The 19,837-nt window shown below is 42.8% G+C and overlaps 2 protein-coding genes across 2 annotated transcripts; both read left to right on the top strand.

Moving 5' to 3' along the window:
* The first annotated feature begins 1,174 nt into the window (after positions 1-1,174).
* Positions 1,175-5,097, top strand: nek2 (NIMA-related kinase 2). The gene is made up of 9 exons (XM_079180174.1): positions 1,175-1,316; positions 2,139-2,356; positions 2,485-2,725; positions 2,861-2,943; positions 3,030-3,156; positions 3,256-3,490; positions 3,874-3,928; positions 4,061-4,137; positions 4,414-5,097. The coding sequence occupies exons 1-9, from the start codon at positions 1,221-1,223 to the stop codon at positions 4,620-4,622; spliced, it is 1,341 nt and encodes a 446-aa protein (XP_079036300.1). The 5' UTR covers positions 1,175-1,220; the 3' UTR covers positions 4,623-5,097.
* A 1,031-nt stretch (positions 5,098-6,128) lies between these two features.
* slc30a1a (solute carrier family 30 member 1a) lies at positions 6,129-10,734 on the top strand. The gene is made up of 2 exons (XM_079180348.1): positions 6,129-7,028; positions 8,153-10,734. The coding sequence occupies exons 1-2, from the start codon at positions 6,452-6,454 to the stop codon at positions 9,043-9,045; spliced, it is 1,470 nt and encodes a 489-aa protein (XP_079036474.1). The 5' UTR covers positions 6,129-6,451; the 3' UTR covers positions 9,046-10,734.
* The last annotated feature ends 9,103 nt before the right edge of the window (positions 10,735-19,837 follow it).

Below are 19,837 nucleotides of genomic sequence, written 5' to 3' on the forward strand. Positions count from 1 at the left end.
ATAGTGTTTATTATCACCATTAGTTTCTTTACTTTGCTTTACTAACAACTCCTCCTGTGGTCCATATTGACATACGCAGTATCACCAAAGGTTAACTCTTCAATGAAAACATGTAATATTCTCAATACACCATAAACCAATCCAAACAGACATTGAGTAGAACAATTAATGGTAAACCCTAAATAAATAGGCTACATTTGTACATCCATACTGTTAAAAAAGCATCTAAGTGTATTTACACTTATTTATTTTGTAGGCCTGTCTTGATAAATATCCTCGTTAATGTTTTTTTTATGCCTTTTTTCTTTTTTGTATTTCAACTGTTGATAAAACAATGGTTGTATTTACTTTTGCATTACATATATTTTTTACTATATACAAACAGGTTGGCCACCGCTCCACTCAACGTAATGTTTTCTAAGGTGCTGGAAGCATCCATGAGTCCAAAAAGATAGAATAGATATCCACACACATGTATGCAGTGTTTCACTGTGTGCATTTGCTCGAACAGGTCTTCATTAGAGCTGTATGTTTCAATCATGGGCAGCCAGGTAACCATTCCCCCTCTATCATTGACAGTATGCAACACACCTGTGCACATGGTGGCTGAAGCTCCACCTCTTTGTAATGTTTAATGGAATTGTAATGTTTAAGGAGAACTGTGAGGCATAGGCCAACAAATGGAGGCGTTGTTATACAAAACAAAAGGGGTGGAACACAGTCAGTTAATAAAACAATCAGAATCCCTTTAGCCATATTTTTTTCAATTGTCCTAAATTATTGAATGCATCTAATGATCCTAACCCTGTTTCCTCGAAGCGTGGCCGTGTTTTTTGCGCCATCCCGTGGTGAGGTGAGCGCGCGTCATCTACCCGCTCTACTCTCGCGGGTTTCAGGCGCTTAGCAACCTCTTAACTTGTATTTTCGCCCTGTCCAATCAGGAGCCACCGTGAGGAGAGAGCAAACCAATCACCAATGAGGATTTGGGCACCGATTTAAACCGAGAGCAAACGCTTCCTGTTTTGTTTATACTTCAACACACACGAGTTAACGACCAAAGAAACCAAAAGCCAAACATTTGGTCTATTTCAGCAGAAAAGTAAAGGTAGAGACTACTTCGGAAGTCGCTGGTTTAACTTCATGCTTAACTACAACACAGTCTAACTTAACGTTAACGCTAAATTAACGTTATCTTAAGTCCGTTAACTCTCAACGTTAAGATGCCGTCCCGTGTTGAGGATTACGAGGTGTTGTTTACTATCGGCACAGGTTCCTATGGAAAATGCCAGAAAATAAGACGGAAACCTGATGGCAAAGTGAGTATTGTTCACACGTTTTGTTTGCACAGAGACACTGCCCACCTGTACGTAACGTTTACCTGCAGCCACGAGGCCGTTTGTTATTGTCACTCGATAAAACGTTAACGTGTAACGTTAGTTACAGTTGATTTAGCTAAACTGTGATACCATTGATAGTGTGATATGTTTCAGGCACTTAAACCAGGAAACCATTAACCTGTGTTAGTGTTTTAGCACAACATAAACCAACAACAACTTCCGGAAAGATGAATTAAAAATGGCGTTAGACATTTTGGGCACCCAAAGTCAGTATTTTAGGGCTAACAGGTGGTGAAACGACATTATAAATGGATGAGAGATAACGTTACGTTATTCTACTTCCAAAACCAACAAATGTCCGAACAAACGTTAAAACCACATGAGAAAGTTGAATCTTGTTGGTTGGCAGACAAACCCAGGTGTACATAGTTTAGTCAATTAATTAAAATGTCATGGCGGCTTCTTTCCAGGTGAAAAGATGAGTCTAGTGGACTGTGGGTAGTTAGGGTTAGGTACTTCTGTGTCTGACAAGTAAATACTTTACGTTAGCAGCTGAGGGGCAGCAGTGCTATAGGTTTAAAGCAAGACTATGTAACTTTAAAAACAAGAATGAACACAATCTATCATTTACTTAAACAATATTAAACTTGGAGCAATAAAACGTGGTGGCTATTGTTGGTAAACTTATGTAACTGACTTTATTGAGTCCGTTAGTTGATCTTAGACTCTGCTTATTTACACTACATTTGTATCATCCATTTTTAAGCTCTCTTTGAATAGTCGAGCCTCTTTTGTCTCTAGATCCTCCTGTGGAAGGAGCTGGACTATGGCACCATGGCGGAGAGTGAAAAGCAGATGCTGGTGTCGGAGGTGAACCTCCTGAGGGAGCTCAAGCACCCGAACATAGTGCGGTACTACGACCGCATCATAGACCGGACTAACGCAATGTTGTACATTATCATGGAGTACTGTGAAGGTGGGGACCTGTCCAGCCTCATCACCCGGTGCATCAAGGAAAGGTGACTGTGATCCTTTGTCTGGAAATACACAATGCACTGCAGGTTGTGTGTTTATGTGCATTGTAAAAGGTATGGGTTATCTTTTCTTTCTACATCTGTGCTTCCTGTGTGTGTCGTTACCGTGGCAGGCGTTATGTGGAGGAGCAGTTTGTTCTGCGTGTCATGGCGCAGCTTACGTTGGCCCTGAAGGAGTGCCACAGACGCAGTGATGGCAGGGCAACGGTTCTTCATCGAGACCTGAAACCAGCCAACATCTTCCTCGATATCAGACAGAATGTGAAGCTCGGAGACTTTGGCTTGGCAAGGATCCTGAACCACGACACCAGTTTTGCAAAGACATTTGTCGGGACACCTTACTACATGTCTCCAGTGAGTTGTGTAATCCTGCTGTCTTCTTTTTTTTTTTAGGGCATTTTTGGAAAATGTAACCTGATCCCTTGGTGTTCCTGATAGTAGTCTAATTAGCCATGTTTGCGACTATCTTTCAACTTTTCTTTCTTTCAGGAGCAAATGGACCGGATGTCGTACAACGAGAAATCCGATATTTGGTCACTTGGGTGTTTGCTGTATGAACTGTGTGCATTATCGTAAGTTTTTCTCCTTGAGCTGATTTCCCCACTATGCGGTTTGTTGACTGTGAATCTGACATGTTCCCTGGATTTCTCCTGTTTAGCCCTCCGTTTACTGCTTACAACCAGAAAGAACTGGCAGAGAAGATCAGAGAGGGCAAGTTCAAAAGAATCCCATACCGATACTCTGAGGAACTGAACACCTTGCTCAGCAAAATGCTCCACCTGAAGGTTAGAAATGAATAGTTTTGTCAGACGCTTTACTTGTGCTACCAGCTAAACATTGCGTTTTCATATCGGTCAGGTTCAGTACTGTTTCTTTGTTGTCAGGACTACCTGAGGCCCTCTGTGGAGTCTATTCTCCAGAGCAGCCTGTTGGCTGATGCTGTTGCTGAGGAACAGAAGAGGGCACAAGCGCGACTCCGAAGGAGGTCGGCAGACTCTGACTGTCCCCTTAACAGGCCGGCTGAAGCGACGCCCGCCTCTGCTGCAGAGCTGGGACTCAGGGAGCAGGCACTGCGAGACCGGGAAAGGGCGCTGAAGGAACGTGAGCAGAGGCTGGAGCGTAAGACTTTTATTTCTATTCCCCTCTGTGCCGTGCTGACCCACATCTGTCTGATATTATGCTCACCTGCAGCTGGGATTTTCACAACATCGAAAATCACTGTAAAATAGTATTTAAATAATATCTTTTTAAAGTGCCTGGGGGATATACAAGTGAAATCCTTTGTATTTTACATTAAAACTATCCTCTTGCACTGAGGCCTAAAAGATTAGTCTTCTAAAGGTAAACTTGTAACTGGAACAAGTGTTTGTGTTGCTTGTGACAGAAGTGTTGCAGGCAAATGTTAAACAAATGTGTGTGCAAATACAAAAATGTTACTGTCACACGGCAAGTGTGTTACAAATTAGAAAAATGAAAGCTTCTATTTTGTCCCTTCATCGCAGAAAGAGAGCAGGAGCTTTGTGTTCGTGAGCGACTGTCAAACGAGAAGCTTGCGAGGTAAAATGTTTCTTTTAAGGCTAGAAATGCAACAATGGATACTCTAGTCATTTCTCCTATTTTGATCATTCTGCGATGTCAGTCATACCAACTGATTTGGTGTAAACTTTTTATCCCAATCTACTGTTACAGAGCAGAGAGCTTACTGAATAATTACAGCCGTCCACAGCAGCAGAGGGATCTGACACCGTTCTATGGCAAAGACATAGGTATGGGAATTAGACGAAGACCTCTGGACTTACTCAACCGAGAAATGAACTGAGAAATGTGTTCAGTTTGGAATGTGGATGACTAAAATGACCTTAATTTATTACTTTGTAAATCATGTAAATTGTGTTTTTATATGATACTCAATAAAGAATTATTACACACCTCACAATCTGAAATCTAGCTGTCATGTTGGATTGCTGAGACTGTTTTAGGAGCTACCTGATGATATACAGTTGATCCTTGTTAATCAGTGACTCCTTACTGTTTGGTCCTAGATGTGGACAACCTCTCCCCTGGTAAGAAGAAAGTCCACTTTGCTGGTGAGAGCAAAGAGAACCAGCGGCCGTCAGACGTCCGTCAGAGCGTCACATCCCAGGATCTGATTTTGAGGAGGCTGCAGGCGGCCAAGCGGCGCGCTCAAACACTGAGTGAAGTGGAGAAAACCTGCCAGTTCAAGAGCAGGCAGATACTGGGCATCCGCTGATCGTACACATATCACTGTTTGACTTGTGACTGATATGTGAAAGTGAGGAGTCATAATAACTGGATCTAAATTAAGCTTTATTTATGATGATAGTGTGTATTGTAATATGTATGTAACAAGCTTTGTAGCGTCTGTAGATGTTTGTTGTGATTGTCTATGTACTGTATATTCTTGCTAAATATAGGCTTATGTAAAGTTTTCTCATAAGCTGCTTAGAAATAGACAAGAACTGAGTGATTGGGACTTGAATCCACAACAAAATATAAACACTATTGTGGTTTGGACAAGAGTAATAACACATGAAGAACAACTCCTGAACCTGTGAGAGTAATCAAATGTGCTGATTGAATGATTGTGAAGGGGAACGTTTATATATTGCATTCCTTGATAACTACTTATTGTAGTTATAAATGTTACCATACAATAAGAACATTGTTCATCCTGAATGACACTGTGCCAAAGATGCTCAGTATGCATAGTCAAATATGTATGTACTATTTATACATAGTCGAATGAAATATACAAACATACTTTATAAAATGTTTTCAAAACCATGAATGACCAATGTTTCCATTTTCATTATAATCTACTACAAATGCACACCAGTGCTTAATATAGACAACTCCCACAAGGGGTCATCAGGTACCCATGAACAGTCGACCACTCAATTCAGACTTTTGATTATAGACAACAATGCAATTAGCCGTCACACCTGAAATTCGTTTGTTCTTGACTAATGGCAGATTATAGGGACATTTATATTATATTATGATTTTGTTCAGTAACAGGCCTCCAAGTTGTAGTTGATTGAATTAAAAGACAAACACGATTAGATAGGTTTCTAACAATGAGAGATGGGTCTATTGTTTCCAAATACAATTTTTTGACAAAGTTATAACTACGTATGGTTTAACAGCATTAAAAACTGCTCAATATCTGTTTTAACACCAGTACGCGTAGAGGAACACAACTATCACATTGTCACCAGTAAAACATAATATTCACATCAATAAAACCAGAATAAGTGTGTATTTAATGCAGACCAAAAACAAAATGAAACTATTGATAAACCAATATTTAACAGACAGACATTTAAATGAGGTCTTTGTTTTATTGATTGCCTCATGTTCAGTGATGACAATCACTCTAAAGTAATCAATTACAAATGTGAATACAACAAAGGTTCCCCCCCTTTTAAACATATGTCTGTTGAATATTAATGAGGTTTTCTAAATTAAGTACCGATACTTCATAGATTTACAGACACATTAGTCATCGCGAGATTACAGGCGCAGTTAGCGTTCTTAGCAACCGCTGTTGTCTGGCTCGTTTGCTCCGCCTACTTGGGACAGTCGCACAATTCGACCAATCAGGTTCAATCTTGTGTCATATCCACCAATAGGAATTGTCCGGGGGCGTGTCATTATGGTGCCGTGTTCCGTGTGGAAAGTTTACCGGCTCGGGTGCAAAGTTTCAGCCGTCTGCAAACCGAAGCTCGTCGGCAAACGTATCTGGAAAAAATGCTGGCGTCGACCACGGTCTATGTGTACGGTAACTAGTATAATTTACCAGATTAGTTTTACCGTTGGTTGTCTTCAGATCTAGCCCGAGTGATGCTGCCGTCGCTGGAGAACAGCAGTGTGTAAAGACGCTGTTAGCATCGACCGTATTGTCTCAGGGAGCCAGCTAGCTTAGCGTAAGTCGTTAGCTCGGAGCTGTGTTAGCTAGCGTTAGCGTAGGTCCCAGTGAGCTCGTCAGAAGACAAAGTAAAACGTTTTCTAACGTTTACTCCAAACTTCACTCGACGAAGGACCGAGAGGAAAGAAAAAATGGCTTGCGAGCCTAACCGTGTGCGGCTGCTATGCATGCTCTCATTGACTTTTGGGTTTTTTATCGTGGAGGTGGTGGTCAGTCGGATGACTTCATCCCTGTCGATGTTGTCGGACTCCTTTCACATGTTGTCGGACGTTATCGCGCTGATCGTGGCGTTGGTCGCGGTGCGATTTGCCGAGAAAACCCACGCGACCGACAAGAACACCTTCGGGTGGATCCGCGCGGAAGTGATGGGGGCTCTGGTGAACGCCGTCTTCCTCACGGCGCTGTGCTTCACCATCGTGCTGGAGGCTGTGGAGCGGTTCACCGAGCCCCAAGAGATCGAGAGTCCGCTGGTGGTCGCTGGAGTCGGTGCCGCGGGGCTCCTGGTCAACCTGCTCGGGCTGTGCTTGTTCCACGGGCACGCCGGCGGAGGCCACGGACACTCCCACGGAGGAGGTCATTCTCATGGGAATAAGAACAAAAGGGGGAAAAACGGCAAGTCCCAGAAGGCTGGCAATGGATCTTCAGGAGAGGAGACCAACAACCTGGTGGGGAACCACAACAGCCCGGGAGACGTGAGACTGAGAAATGGTATGTACCTGTAGCCATTGTGTTTAAAGAGTATTGAGTCTCTTCCCTATGTTAAAATATGTAAACCAATCTTAAAGTGTCCTTTGCATAACAGTATATCTCTTCAATGTAGCAGGAGGACACCCTGTGTGAGTGACTAATCCTCATAGTTTCTGCTATGGTGGTGGCCTTTAGACACACGCGTTTGTTATCAGATATTTATTGGTGGGTTATTCTATCCTTGAGGCCATGATGGCCTCATCGATCACAATTCCTACTGCTCACAATGTCTGAGAAAATGTACTCTTGGATTCATTACAATAGTTACAAACTGAACCTACACGCACCAGACCAACCCCCCCCAAAAAAGTTCGTCCTTTTTCCTCTGAAGGGTTAAACACATACAGAAAGCCATTTCTCCCCCACACTGTTTCAATAAGTGGAGGCTGCCCTCCCCCTCCTCTTGCACTGATGGCTGTTCCTGGGTTCATACATCAGTGTACCCGTGGAGTCGACAGCCACACCATTAACTGCTGATGAATGACCCGGTTGCGTCCCGGGATGGAAGAGAGCAGCTCATTGCTCAGGTGCTGTGTATACTACCACGCTGCCTGCAATTGCTAATTGAATGTGCTTGATGTGAACAACTGCAGAGTGTGTCATAGTGTGTAGGATCCCACATGCGGGGAGTTTTCTTCCATGTAATGCAGCATGACTGTCCGGGTGTGTCGCCCTGACTCAGTCACTCACTGTCTACCGAGGTCAAAGCTAGAGCATTGTTGGCTTAGTAAATTGCCCGTAGTCCTCATCCTTTTGACATTTTGATGGAACGGCTCCAACACGTTTCACCTGATGACATTCTGGCTGAGTTCTGGTTGTTGTTGTTTCAAGTTTCAAATGAGCTTGTAATTTGACCCCACATGCTGTAACTCAGCAATTAAGCAACTGGCTGCCATGGGTCCTATTGGCTTCTCCTAACTTCATGACTAATTTGTCTTGGAACTGCAGTGAGCTTGTTTTGTTGTTGTTGTATTGTCTATATATCTATTTTGAATGCTGTAGTTAGTATATCAGAGTCCAGTGGATCATTAAAAGTTCACTTGAGGTTCTGGTAAACTAAACTAACCTTTTGTTTTTATCTTCAGAAATCAGCTGTAAGGACAACACGGAGGTGCAGATGAATGGCAACCCCCACTTTGAGGACATGGACCATGACCCCGCGTCGCAGCTCAACATGCGTGGGGTTTTCCTGCACGTGTTGGGTGACGCCCTCGGCTCTGTCATTGTGGTGGTCAATTCTTTAATATTTACCTTTGTGTGGCAGCCCTGCATCAAAGATGAGGCGTGCGTGAACCCGTGTATCAACAGCCACACCACGGACCACCAGCACGTCAATCACACGCTGGTTGACCTGCTGGACGGTCCCCCCACTAAGTTTGCCGGCCCTTGCTGGGTTCTCTACCTGGATCCCACGCTCTGCATCATCATGGTGTGCATCCTGCTGTACACTACCTACCCGCTGCTCAAAGAGTCCGCCCTCATCCTGCTGCAGACCGTGCCCAAGCAGATCAACATGCACCGACTCAACGAGCGCCTGCTCGGTCTGGACGGCGTGCTGGCCATCCACGAGCTGCACATCTGGCAGCTGGCCGGCAGTCGCATCATCGCGACGGCACACATCAAGTGCCACGACCCCACGTCCTACATGGAGGTGGCAAAGCGCATCAAGGACTTCTTCCACGACGAGGGCATCCACGCCACCACCATCCAGCCCGAGTTTGTCACGTTCAACTCTGAGTCTCGAGACTCCCTCTGTGAGCTCTCCTGTCGGACTCAGTGTGCTCCCAAGCTGTGCTGCGGCTCTGCAGACAAACAGAACACAGGCTCTGATAAGAAGGCCGGCAGTGACTGCAAGGCTGCTGCCGCTTCAGCCCTGGAGGTGATCCTTGAGACCCCGGAGCTAGCTGCAGCGGTTGAGGTGCGCCCTCGGTCAGAGCCCGAGATCACCATCACTCGAGAGGTGGAGTCGTCTCTGTGAGATGGAGGGGACGGAGAGAAGCGAAGGAGAAGCTGGAAAACCACCACACTGGACTGAAATCATTGTCATGGACGCTGTTATCAATTTTTTGACCCGTGGCTCTGTCGTGGCCCGAACAAAAAAATCCTTTTCCATAGCTTTTATTCTCTGTCATTGCCCCTGTTATGGCTGAACCCCCCCCCCCGAAACCCTTTGTGTCTTCTGTATTTGAGTCATTGTTGTATTTTCCCCCCTCTCTGTATACCTATTTCATTCCCTCTCCCACTTGGCCCCTCTCTTGTTGCCCTGGCAGTATGGTGGCGATGCATGTTGGGGTCCACACACCGTACTTCCTCCAGGACTGGAGCGAGGCCTGCATGAGTGTTCCTCATTAGCACCGTGTTGTGATGCGTCATCTCGTCCCATGGTGTTTCTGTGCCAAAGCTTCTCACTGCAAGACTGAAGGGATCTGAGAGACACCCCCTCCTCTAAACGGACACACAACACATGCAAGTCGGAGCGCACATCACTAGGTTATGTTGTTTAGCCTTTGGGCCCGTTGGCACAGAGTATGCCCTTGTTCTTTTTGCGTAGGCTTTGAGCAGATCTATTTTCTTACCCTCCGGCCCAAAACGGAAGAGTGTTGTTTAATAATTTAACTATTTAAAGTTATTAGAAAGGATATATTTCTCTCTGTAAATGCTGTTTGTAATATTTAGTTTGGATGATAGCAACAATTTTTGCAATGTTTTTCTGTCTCAAGTGTTTTGACAGACCATCTATGCTGTAGTCAGTTTTTCAAATGTGACATTTTATAATGATTTTGTTTCTCAAGACTCTTCTCTGGCCTTGACTCGGTTTTACTTGCGGCCATTAGTTGGATACAGAAGTTGTATTAACACCTCTCTCACCTTGCCTTTTTAAGTACAAAAAAAAACCTGCTGCCGGTAGTGGACACAGTGTAACCGAACCTCTTGTATTGGCACAGTCACACGCCCGACGGTTGGGTGTGTTGTGAAGAAACGAGCACTGTATGCTATTAATGAAACACTATTCTCCGTATGATTCTGTACTGGAAAGCTTTCTTGTGATCGCTGTCGATTTTCATTTGAAACCCTCATGAATGTGTTCGGCACCGCATCACAATCCATGCCGAGGGAGTTTTTATATTTCTAGGACGTTCTTCTACGTTTTGCATGACCAAACTGAGACCTGGTGTTCGACTTTCAGGAGCTCCACTAAGAGCTCCGGTGGCTGCTTACCAGTACCGGCTGGTATCCTCCAACATTACTCATAAGTGTGTAGGGAATGACTCGTCTTATAGCTTTTCTGTCTTCTGCTTTGGACAGCTGAGCAGGCTGTTTTGGCTGAATTAAAGTCCATACGGTGGCCTTTGCAATTGGTGAATTTTCCCTCATCACCACAGATATCATTTAACGGTGGTCCATTGATGTGGTTCAGATTTCCACTCCTGAGTAAACGTGTATGCAATATAGAAATGTATTATGACTCATTCTTTCATGTTTGGTCACTTTTATTCTGTTGTTTTTAAGACTTGAGCTCTATGTGCAAATTGAAAACAAGTGTTTTTTTAATTTTAGATATGACATGTCAACTGATGTGTTTTTGATATTCTATATATCTACAGTACCTGTCCAATGTGTCATTGTGAAATAAAACAAAAAAAATGGCTGTTTGGTACAGTTGATGAACCCAAATGTGTCCTTTGCCTTATTTTCACGTTCTCTAATCTTTTCAGTCAAAAATAATGTAATGTTTTAACAACCAATGACCACAAAGAGATGCAAAATGTCATGACTGCTATGTTTTTTGTTTTGCTGAGGCACGAGGGCCTTCTTACACAGTCTGTATCTTATGTACAGTCTATAGTCTGTATCCAGGGGTCTGTGGTCAGGTCTTTAAATTACAATCTTTTCACATTCCTGGGCCACAAATGCTTTAGGTGTCTGACCGTGTGATGCCTTATATGTTAAGAGTAACATTTTGAAATCAACCTCTAAAAGTGAAACTGATGTAACTTCTTTTTGTTGGTCTTGAATGACTATTTTACTGAGCCTAACTTTGATCTGTAGTTGACTTTTGCCTATTTAATCCATTTAAACCAAAGAAAGGAGATTAAAGAGATTTAGGCTTAAAGAAGCAGGGATTGTGTACAGGACGGCATTATTCATTACACTCACAGCCTACATTCCAGTGTGCATGTTTTGCGTTGCTGCAGCGTACATTGCTTTGTAAAACATCTTGTGAGCACACAACTATCAGAACTCACTGAATACACAAACATTAAGAATCACAAACATAATATAACCGTAGAAGTTATTCAGATCCTTTGTTTCAGTAAAGGTAGTAATTCTAAAATGTACACGTAAAAGTCCTGCATTAGAAACCTCACTTAGGAATTAAGAAAAAGTTTAAAACTTGAAATATCCCAACTACAAAGCCACATTTTTTTTTTTACTATATTTTCCTTTTTAATTACTCTCTAATCTTACTTTTTTTTAGTTGAGAAGCACAATAATCAGCTAAATATAACAATAATTACTGATGAACGTACAATATATAATACTTATATATTAAGTAAAGTACAAGTACCTCAAAAACGTGACTTACAGTGGACTACTTGAGTTTTTACTTTCGGGCAAGCATATTAATACAACACATTGAGGTTAAGAAAGTTAATATAATGACAATAAGAGAACATAGCCTATAAAAAAAAAAACTGTTTTAAGACATATTTTTTTTTACTAACAGAGCCAGAGTTTAAATCTAATTGTCTTTAAAAACCACATGAACAAACAGATTGCATGTAAAGCTACACACGTGTTGATCTACTAGGCCAACAGGATGTGTGTGGCTCATGTCCTCTGTCCAGCCACAGAACCTCAGACTATCTAAACAGTAATAATGGTCGCAAGCAAATCTGAAGAGTGAGTTGTGTGGAGTGTCGTGCTGCAATTACATGTAGTCCATAATCACGGCATCTCACAACTCTGCTCTGCGGCGTAAAGAAGAAGTGGATGCTTGGTTAAGTATGTGGCTGAGTTTCAGCGGCTGCTGAATGTGAATGTGTGGCCGACGGAGCAGCCACTGCCGGCCCAACGGGACTTATGTAAGAGGCCCAGGGGCATTCCTAAGGCAACAAGCAAGGGGCTCTACCCAGCATTCCTCACTGCTGCCGGGCCGCTCTCTGCTCGCTGCCTGTCCCTTTTCATGTGGACAGAAAGAGTTTCACGCATGGGGCAGCTCTCTTTTTTTTGTGCTCTTTGTTAAAGTCAGGTGTTCTTTGCACCTTCACTGCAGCCCATTGTACGCAGACAGTAGAGTTGGTCTGTATGCATCCACTGCTGACCCCAGTCTGTGTATGTATTGTTGACCCCTGCCTCCTAAAAATGATGTCACAACTAATTTGTACCAGTGTTTTGAAGGAAACGTAAAGCCACTCGGGTTATGAACATAATGATTAATTAACATACAATACACTCAAAAACAGTCTTAATCGCCTTCATCGTTATGTCTTCCAATCAAATTTCTGCCAAATGGCGAACATCCCCAAATGCTAAAAACTCTCCTTAATATCTGGATGAATTTATCGAACTTAACAAAATAAAGTGTCCGCGGGCAGATTTGTTCTGACAGTTGAACAGGCAGGAACCTCCATTACAGTAAAAGACCACATGACAAAAGGATATTTTAGGTCCTGAACCAAGCTGATGTACTGATCTGACCCTACCGTGCGTGTGTGTGTGTGTGTGTTTGTGTGTCTGTGGTCGCACCAGGCCATCTGTCTCTCTGGCTTTGTCCCTGTGATTTTCAAACAGGGTGAGCAGGACATGAGGCTGAAGAGAGGTGGGGGTGAACACTGGACTTGGGGGTGAGAGGTCGCTCTGCTGCTAAATGGATTCACCCAACTCAGCGCTTGTACACACAACACCCCAAAAGAGGCATCCTGACCAAGCTCCTTCATGTGCCCTCTCATGTGTCACCAATTTATTGTTGTCACCAAATTGAGCATACATTTCATACATCAGACGGTCTCTGGAAACCCTAGAGGGTCGTGAGATACAACATGATAATTAGAGAGCGTCAGAGTTGCTGGTAGACGAGTTTTGTTACTTTTGGACAGAGCCATGCTAGCTGTTTCCCCTGTTTTCAGTCTTTATGCTAAGCTAAGCTAATTGGCTGCTGGCTCTAGCTTCAAACTTACAGACATGAGTCGTATCGATCTTCTTCTCTCATTCTTTTTAGGATAGGAAAAGTGTTGCTTTATGGGTTGAAATTTGTCCTACTTCTTAAATTAAATAAACCATTTAAAAAAACATGGGATTCTTGACAGACAGAGTTTGAATGCTAAAATTAAATTAATAAAATAAATGCACTACATGAGAAATAGGGATTTGTTTTTGGACAGAAGCTGTAATCAGTGAGCCCTGAGCTTTGTTTAAGAGAGAAAGAGCCCACTGTGTCATGTAGTCAGCCTGGGATTTCACTGCTGCTGAGGTCAATTCCCTCAGGAGCTGGACTTTTGCCTTAACATTTTTTTCCAAAATGATAAACAGTTTTTTACCACAGCAGCGCCTGCTGGAATATGTTCTTGTTTGGATTTCACTTGTTATATTTTGCCAGATTCACATGTGACAGGGAGCTTTGTGGTTTAACCAAACTCTGTCCGGTCTATCTCGTGTTTTCTTTCAATGGATCACATACAGAAATAGAGAACTGAAACACTGACATGTCGGCCAAAAAGCTCAACTTTGACCTTTCAAGCAGTTAACGTGAGGATGACGCTTACAGCTTGTTTCACTTCCCTTTTCTGCGCGTTCTCAACAGCACTTTTGTTTCCGTGATTCAATGTGGGGCTTTCTATTACTCTATAGTAACAACACTTAAACGGTACCATGCTGTTTCTTTTTTCATTTTGGCTTTCTCAATGTGAGCAGTGTGGCTCTACTGATTAGACTGTTGGTCTCTCAGTCAGTCTTTGTTCCAGATCTCAACTATTAAATGGATTGCTAATTGTGTGCAGATATTCATGTTCCCCAGAGGATGAATCCTCCTGACTTTGGTGAGCCCCTGAATTTCCATCAAGCACCACCATGAGGTTGACATTTGAGGCTTTGAGTGAAACGTCTCAAGAACTATCGGAACGATTGCCTTTGCCATTTGGCACAAACATTCACGTCCCCCTCATGAATGATGAATTGTAATGACGTTGGTAATCCGCTGACATTTAAAAAAAATGCACTACAGGAATGTTCTGCTGTTTTGTTATGTAATGTTTTCTTGTGTAGTAAATGGACTTCTGCATTTGGTTGTGCGACCCAGGGTTGCTTAATGACAATAAATTATCCTTGAATACTTGATGACTAAACAACATTCCTATCAGCTTCAGCTGTACTTTGTGTTGAGCACTTAACTCACTTCTGACTCAGTGTAATACTGGGACTCAGTTTAATACAGGGAGATCCAAAACGTGTGGCTCATTGAGTGAAAGAAACGAGAATCTCTGTGGACTTTGCCACAGGATCGTCCTCTCCCACACTCCTCTCAGAAGCCTTTAATCTGACCACATGGCAGGTTTGTACCCACAGAAGACTTAAGGAGGCTGGAATGTTAACCAGCTCTCTGGTTGTGACGATGACGATGATGATAATCAACGGGGAAGGAAGTCCTCAAATCCTTTATGTAACTAAGCTAGAAACACCGCAATGGCACAAATCCAACTATTATAACTTTTAAAGCTCATTAAATAACATTTTATATGTTATTTGTTTCGTCCGTACAAACCAAAAGAGTAAAAACGACAATTTGGAGTCTCCACTGGGGGCTATGTGCCCAACTCTTTTGTGGCAGGGTTCAGTTTGTACCTGGAGTCTTGTCTTCAACTTGAGGTTGCCAGACTACCAGCGGAGACCCTCTATTAATTACTGAGCTGTAGAGGTGCTGGTATGCATATTCTGTTACCTTGAGAGGGGACTTCACAAACTCATGACCTCAGTAATCCCAGAAACCTGGCTTCAACTCTGATATCAGCAATCCTTTATGATCCCATGCATATGTTAAATGTAAAATATTAACACGAAAAGAAGGTGAGTGTAAGATGAATCATAAATCTTTTTGTTTCCTCGCTGTATGATGAAAACCAAACCAAACATTGTGTTCTCTCAGAGCAGTGAATACATGAAGGTGTTGGGGGGGGGGAAGACTTTGAGTTAATGTTTCACTGCATGGCCACTGCATTAATGTTTCACTGTACCGTCACTCGTCAACCTCTCAGACTTTGATCATGGAGTGAGTGGGTTCAACCAGCAATAATCAATTCATCCCAGTGACAGAAAGAGTGCTAACAGCTCCAGGAGGAGAGAAGATCAACAAAAAACACGCGCTCTCTCCCCCCTTCAGCGATAATGCAATCTACATACAGTAAAGATAAATGTCATCCTTCAACAGCCGCTATCAGTTACTTGAGCACTCAAAAGGGCAAATTCACAAAGAATGGATTGTGGCCGCTGATAGCGCCGTGAATTGTCCCTTCAATAAGCCCCGCCTCCTGCTGCTACTCATTCAAGCATTCAGAGCCAACATGGAGCCCACACTGTCACGAACTGCACTTCCTGCATATAACATTTTGGGAAAAACACAAAAGCGATTTCAGAGAGAAGCAGACAGAAGGGTTTACAGGACATATCCGGGATGACAACATGATTCAGTGGTGGAAACAGATCACTGTGTAAAAGTGAACCACCCCATCACCTGGCAATCTAGACAGAAGATGTATGTGCATTCAGTATACCTTCAGTAACTAGCGTAGCGTAGCTCCTCAGGTTTTAATGTTTTTAGACATTGGTCAACCATGACAAAACATGTTTTTTGATGACCTATTGTCCTAATGTTGTGTCGTAATTGGCGTGGTGATATTCAAAGGTAACTTATTCATTTTATTTTGATGTTTTTTGTGTCTTGAACACAATTATATATAAAATAACCTACTATGTATACTACCAAAAAAATCTAATCAGTGATTACTCTGATGTGATGCATTTTGTTGCACATAATGCAGTTCATTCTGGCTGTTCCACAGTGTGTTTGCAGCTCGTCCTCGCTCCTGACGTCCTCCTCCTCCAGCTCACAGATTTTTATGGTTCACATTTATCTTTGGAAACAAACAAAGGCTGCTGTTGCACATACCTCATCCCCTCCCACACCAACACACACACACATACACACACACACACACACACACACACACACACACACACACACACACACACACACACACACACATTATCACAAGGATGTGTGTGATAACTGACAAGAGGAATTCTGTGAAAACAGCAGAGTCACTGTTGAGAGAAAGCTGACTTATTTGGCTCTGATACACTCCCATCCCACCCACACAACACACAGATAAACACACACATCTGGGAATGTAGATGTCTCTCACACTCGTGTCTCTCTGTCTTCTGAACAAATCTCAAAAACTATTAGTCATTCTGTGTTGAAGAGTCATTTTGATAGACCATAATCATTTGTAAATTAATGAAAACAATAATCAAAAAATAATATAAATGATGAAAATGTTATTGTAATTTGAATCCTTTAATATACAACTTTAGAATTTAAGAAAACAAAGTAACCCATTATTTCAAATGTGCGTATGAGCTCTTGAGTATCCGTATATTCTGTTCTTACAAATACCAAATTAAAAAAACATTGGTGAAAGTCAGAAATAAGGCATTTCTTCTTAAGGTTGGTGAATGAGGCCTATGACCCAGACTTGAACTAAATCGAGACCTGCAAATAGCTGTCAACTGACGGTCTCCATTCAACCTGACAGAGCCTGATAGGATCTGCAGAGTACACTGGCAGAAAATCCCCAAATCCAGGTATCATAGCTTGTTGCGTCACACCCAAGAGGGCTCAAGGCTGTAATCGCTGCCAAAAGAAATTGGAGGCACCAGAGCTAACTGACATTTTGGTCAGACAAAACAATTTGTCAACTTTGGCTCTAGGATATTGTGATAGCAATTTTTCTGACATGGTATATACCAAACAACTAACAAATGTATTGAAAAAATATTATGCAGGTTAATAACTTTAATGAAAATAATCATTAGTGTCAGTCACTAGTGCAGCTCAATGTAAACATGCAATTTATTGATGATTCAAACCCATTTTTGAAGCGGATAACCAAAATGATTTCATTTAATGCCACATTTTGTCTTTTTGCTGTGAAACATGCCTTAAACAAAACGTCTGTGATAACAGTACAATTGTTGGAGCTTATATTTTGGTCATTTTCTTGCAAAGTCACAAAATATGCCGTTTTTTAAATCTTGCGCAACGTTTAAAAAACCTGTATTTGATCAGGATACTGGGTGCTGTGCTTCTTACAAGCTCATGAGCTGGAGGTGATGTGATCTCAGCATCGGGAGGACAAACTGGAAATCCTCAGGCAACTGTTCAGCAAACATCGACTCAAGCTGCAGAGATGAGTACATGAGAATGTTTACAGTGTTATCAAAAAGACAGACTTTCAATACAGACAAAATTAATTGGCCAATAACTTCCCCAGGGAGGCTGAGCAGTGTGAAACCCCGATAATTGGAGCACAGTCTCCGGCCCCCCCCCCTTTTTAAAATTGGGAACCACCACCCAAGTCTGCTAACTGAAAGTCCTGAAAGTCTGGGTTTCTGCTTTGGCAAAAGCTGAAGCTGCAGCACTTCTGGTCTATCAGTACTGTTTCTGGAGCCTCCTCCTTGCGGCGAGGCTTCCACAATTGAGGTTTTGAACATGGCCCACTTCCCCCCTGCCTCCCCTGGGTTGCACGAACAATTCTTCAGGAGGTGGAAGTTGAAGACCCAGAGGACAAGGAACCTCAGCCAGACGTTCCCAGATTACCTTCACTACACGTTTGGGTTTCTCAGGTCTGTCTGGCAGCCTCCCCCGCCATCTGATCCAACTCACCAGAAGGTGGTGATCAGCTGACAGCTCTGCTCATCTGATCCTCAATCTTTGGCCTAGGGTGTTCTGGTACCAAGTACACGCATGAAGCACCCTATGCTCGAACATGGTGTTTGTTATGGTCGATCCATGACTAGCACAGAAGTCCAACAACCAGACTCCATCTGCGATGCCAGGGGTTGGCACACCTATGTCCGTGCTATGTCCTTGCTCCAGAAGGAAGCCCTGGTTTCCCTTTTCCTGGGAAGGTGCCACAACTCTATTCTGGCCGATCCAGTCAGCTCAGTGAACCGCTGGTGGTCTGGCCCCTCCCCTGCGAGCTATTGCCCCCAACAACACAGCTCCCAGGGTCACTGGGGCACACAAACCCCTCCAGCACGTTAAGGTGGTGATTCATTGAACTCCAGTTTGCAAAGAGGAATTTATTCATTAATTTCATTACATTTCCAGCCATCTGGCCTGCAATATGGCCATGTACCAGGCAGAGAATCAGGCCTTGGGGTGTCTGTGCCAAACTCAAAAGCTGACTGAAAGCTGGCATGCTGATCTGTACTGCAAGGGAAACTAGGATAAGTTTTACACAACATGTGTTTAAAAAGCATTGCTCCTCTTGTTCATGTGTTGTATTGAAGATGTTGTTGCCTCAAGCAGAAAAAAAACACTTCAGCAAACAGCTTCACTCGTGTGCTGGCATTCCTTTAACACACAACCACGAGCGTGATGTTGATCTTCTTTTCTAACTTTTGGCCAGAAAGTGAAAAAGGCCACGCTCGTGTCGTATACTGTAACTGTAATTATCAGTTTTCGTCTTGTAAAAAGCTTTCACGCCAACATCCACGAAAGCTCGGATTTTCTTGAAAGTTATAATATATCCAACTTATTAATATAGAAGAGCCTGAAAAAGAAACATGGAAGTCTCATGTCAGTAACAGATGTAGTGCTATTTTCAACCACACAATTAACTTGCAAGTCTTAAACATAGCATTCCTTCCTAACTCTACTCTTCCACATGTTGTTGTATTCTCAAAATGTCAAACTTTTCCTTTACATTTGTAATTATATGCAGGGAGCTAAAGGGACCTGAATAGGATTAAATGGGATCAATAACTTTGAACCTGTAAATGTTAAACCTTCAGGGCATTACGAGGTGTTGCTGATCTTCATTTTTCTTTATGCCGGCTTATCCAACAGCTCTGACCATTATGAGCTGTGAGAGTTTTCAGCTCCCAGTACAGATTCACTGACCTTAGTACCCAGTCCATAGAGGCTTTTCTGGTGAAATGGGACGCTGGACAAAGGCCAATGAAAAAGGGGATGTCAGCAAATCCGAGTTGTTCTTTTTTTCACTGCACTCATGTGATGTGACCTGAACTTCCCTCCCTTTAGTCACAGCAGAAGGCAGCGAGGCGATTTCAGTTCCAGTCAGATGTTATAGAACATGTCTGCCATTTCATGGCTTTTAGATTGCATAATGAACTTTGAGCATTTATGGAGACAGATAAGGGAGAAGCTCGTGGAATAGGAATAAATGGTTTTAAACTAGTAAGACCATAGTTACTTTACTGAACAGTGAGGGAAATGTCACAACGGCAGCAGCTTTGTGCATACTCAGCTGTTTACACCCTCGGGTGTCTCTATTTTTTAATATCATAATCCTTCTGTTTATTTTCCTTCCCCTCTGATTCCAGGAACTCCCTCCTTATCCCGCTGCTCACACATCATCTAAAAGTCTCCCGCTTTTTCCTTTTCAATGTCTCCACATAGCACGTGATGACAAGATTCAAGAAGTACTTAAATTACTTAAGTGGAAGTATAGTGATAGCACAGTGTA

Source organism: Pholis gunnellus (genome assembly GCF_910591455.1).
Source record: "Pholis gunnellus genome assembly, chromosome: 19".
Classification (NCBI taxonomy): Eukaryota; Metazoa; Chordata; class Actinopteri; order Perciformes; family Pholidae; genus Pholis; species Pholis gunnellus.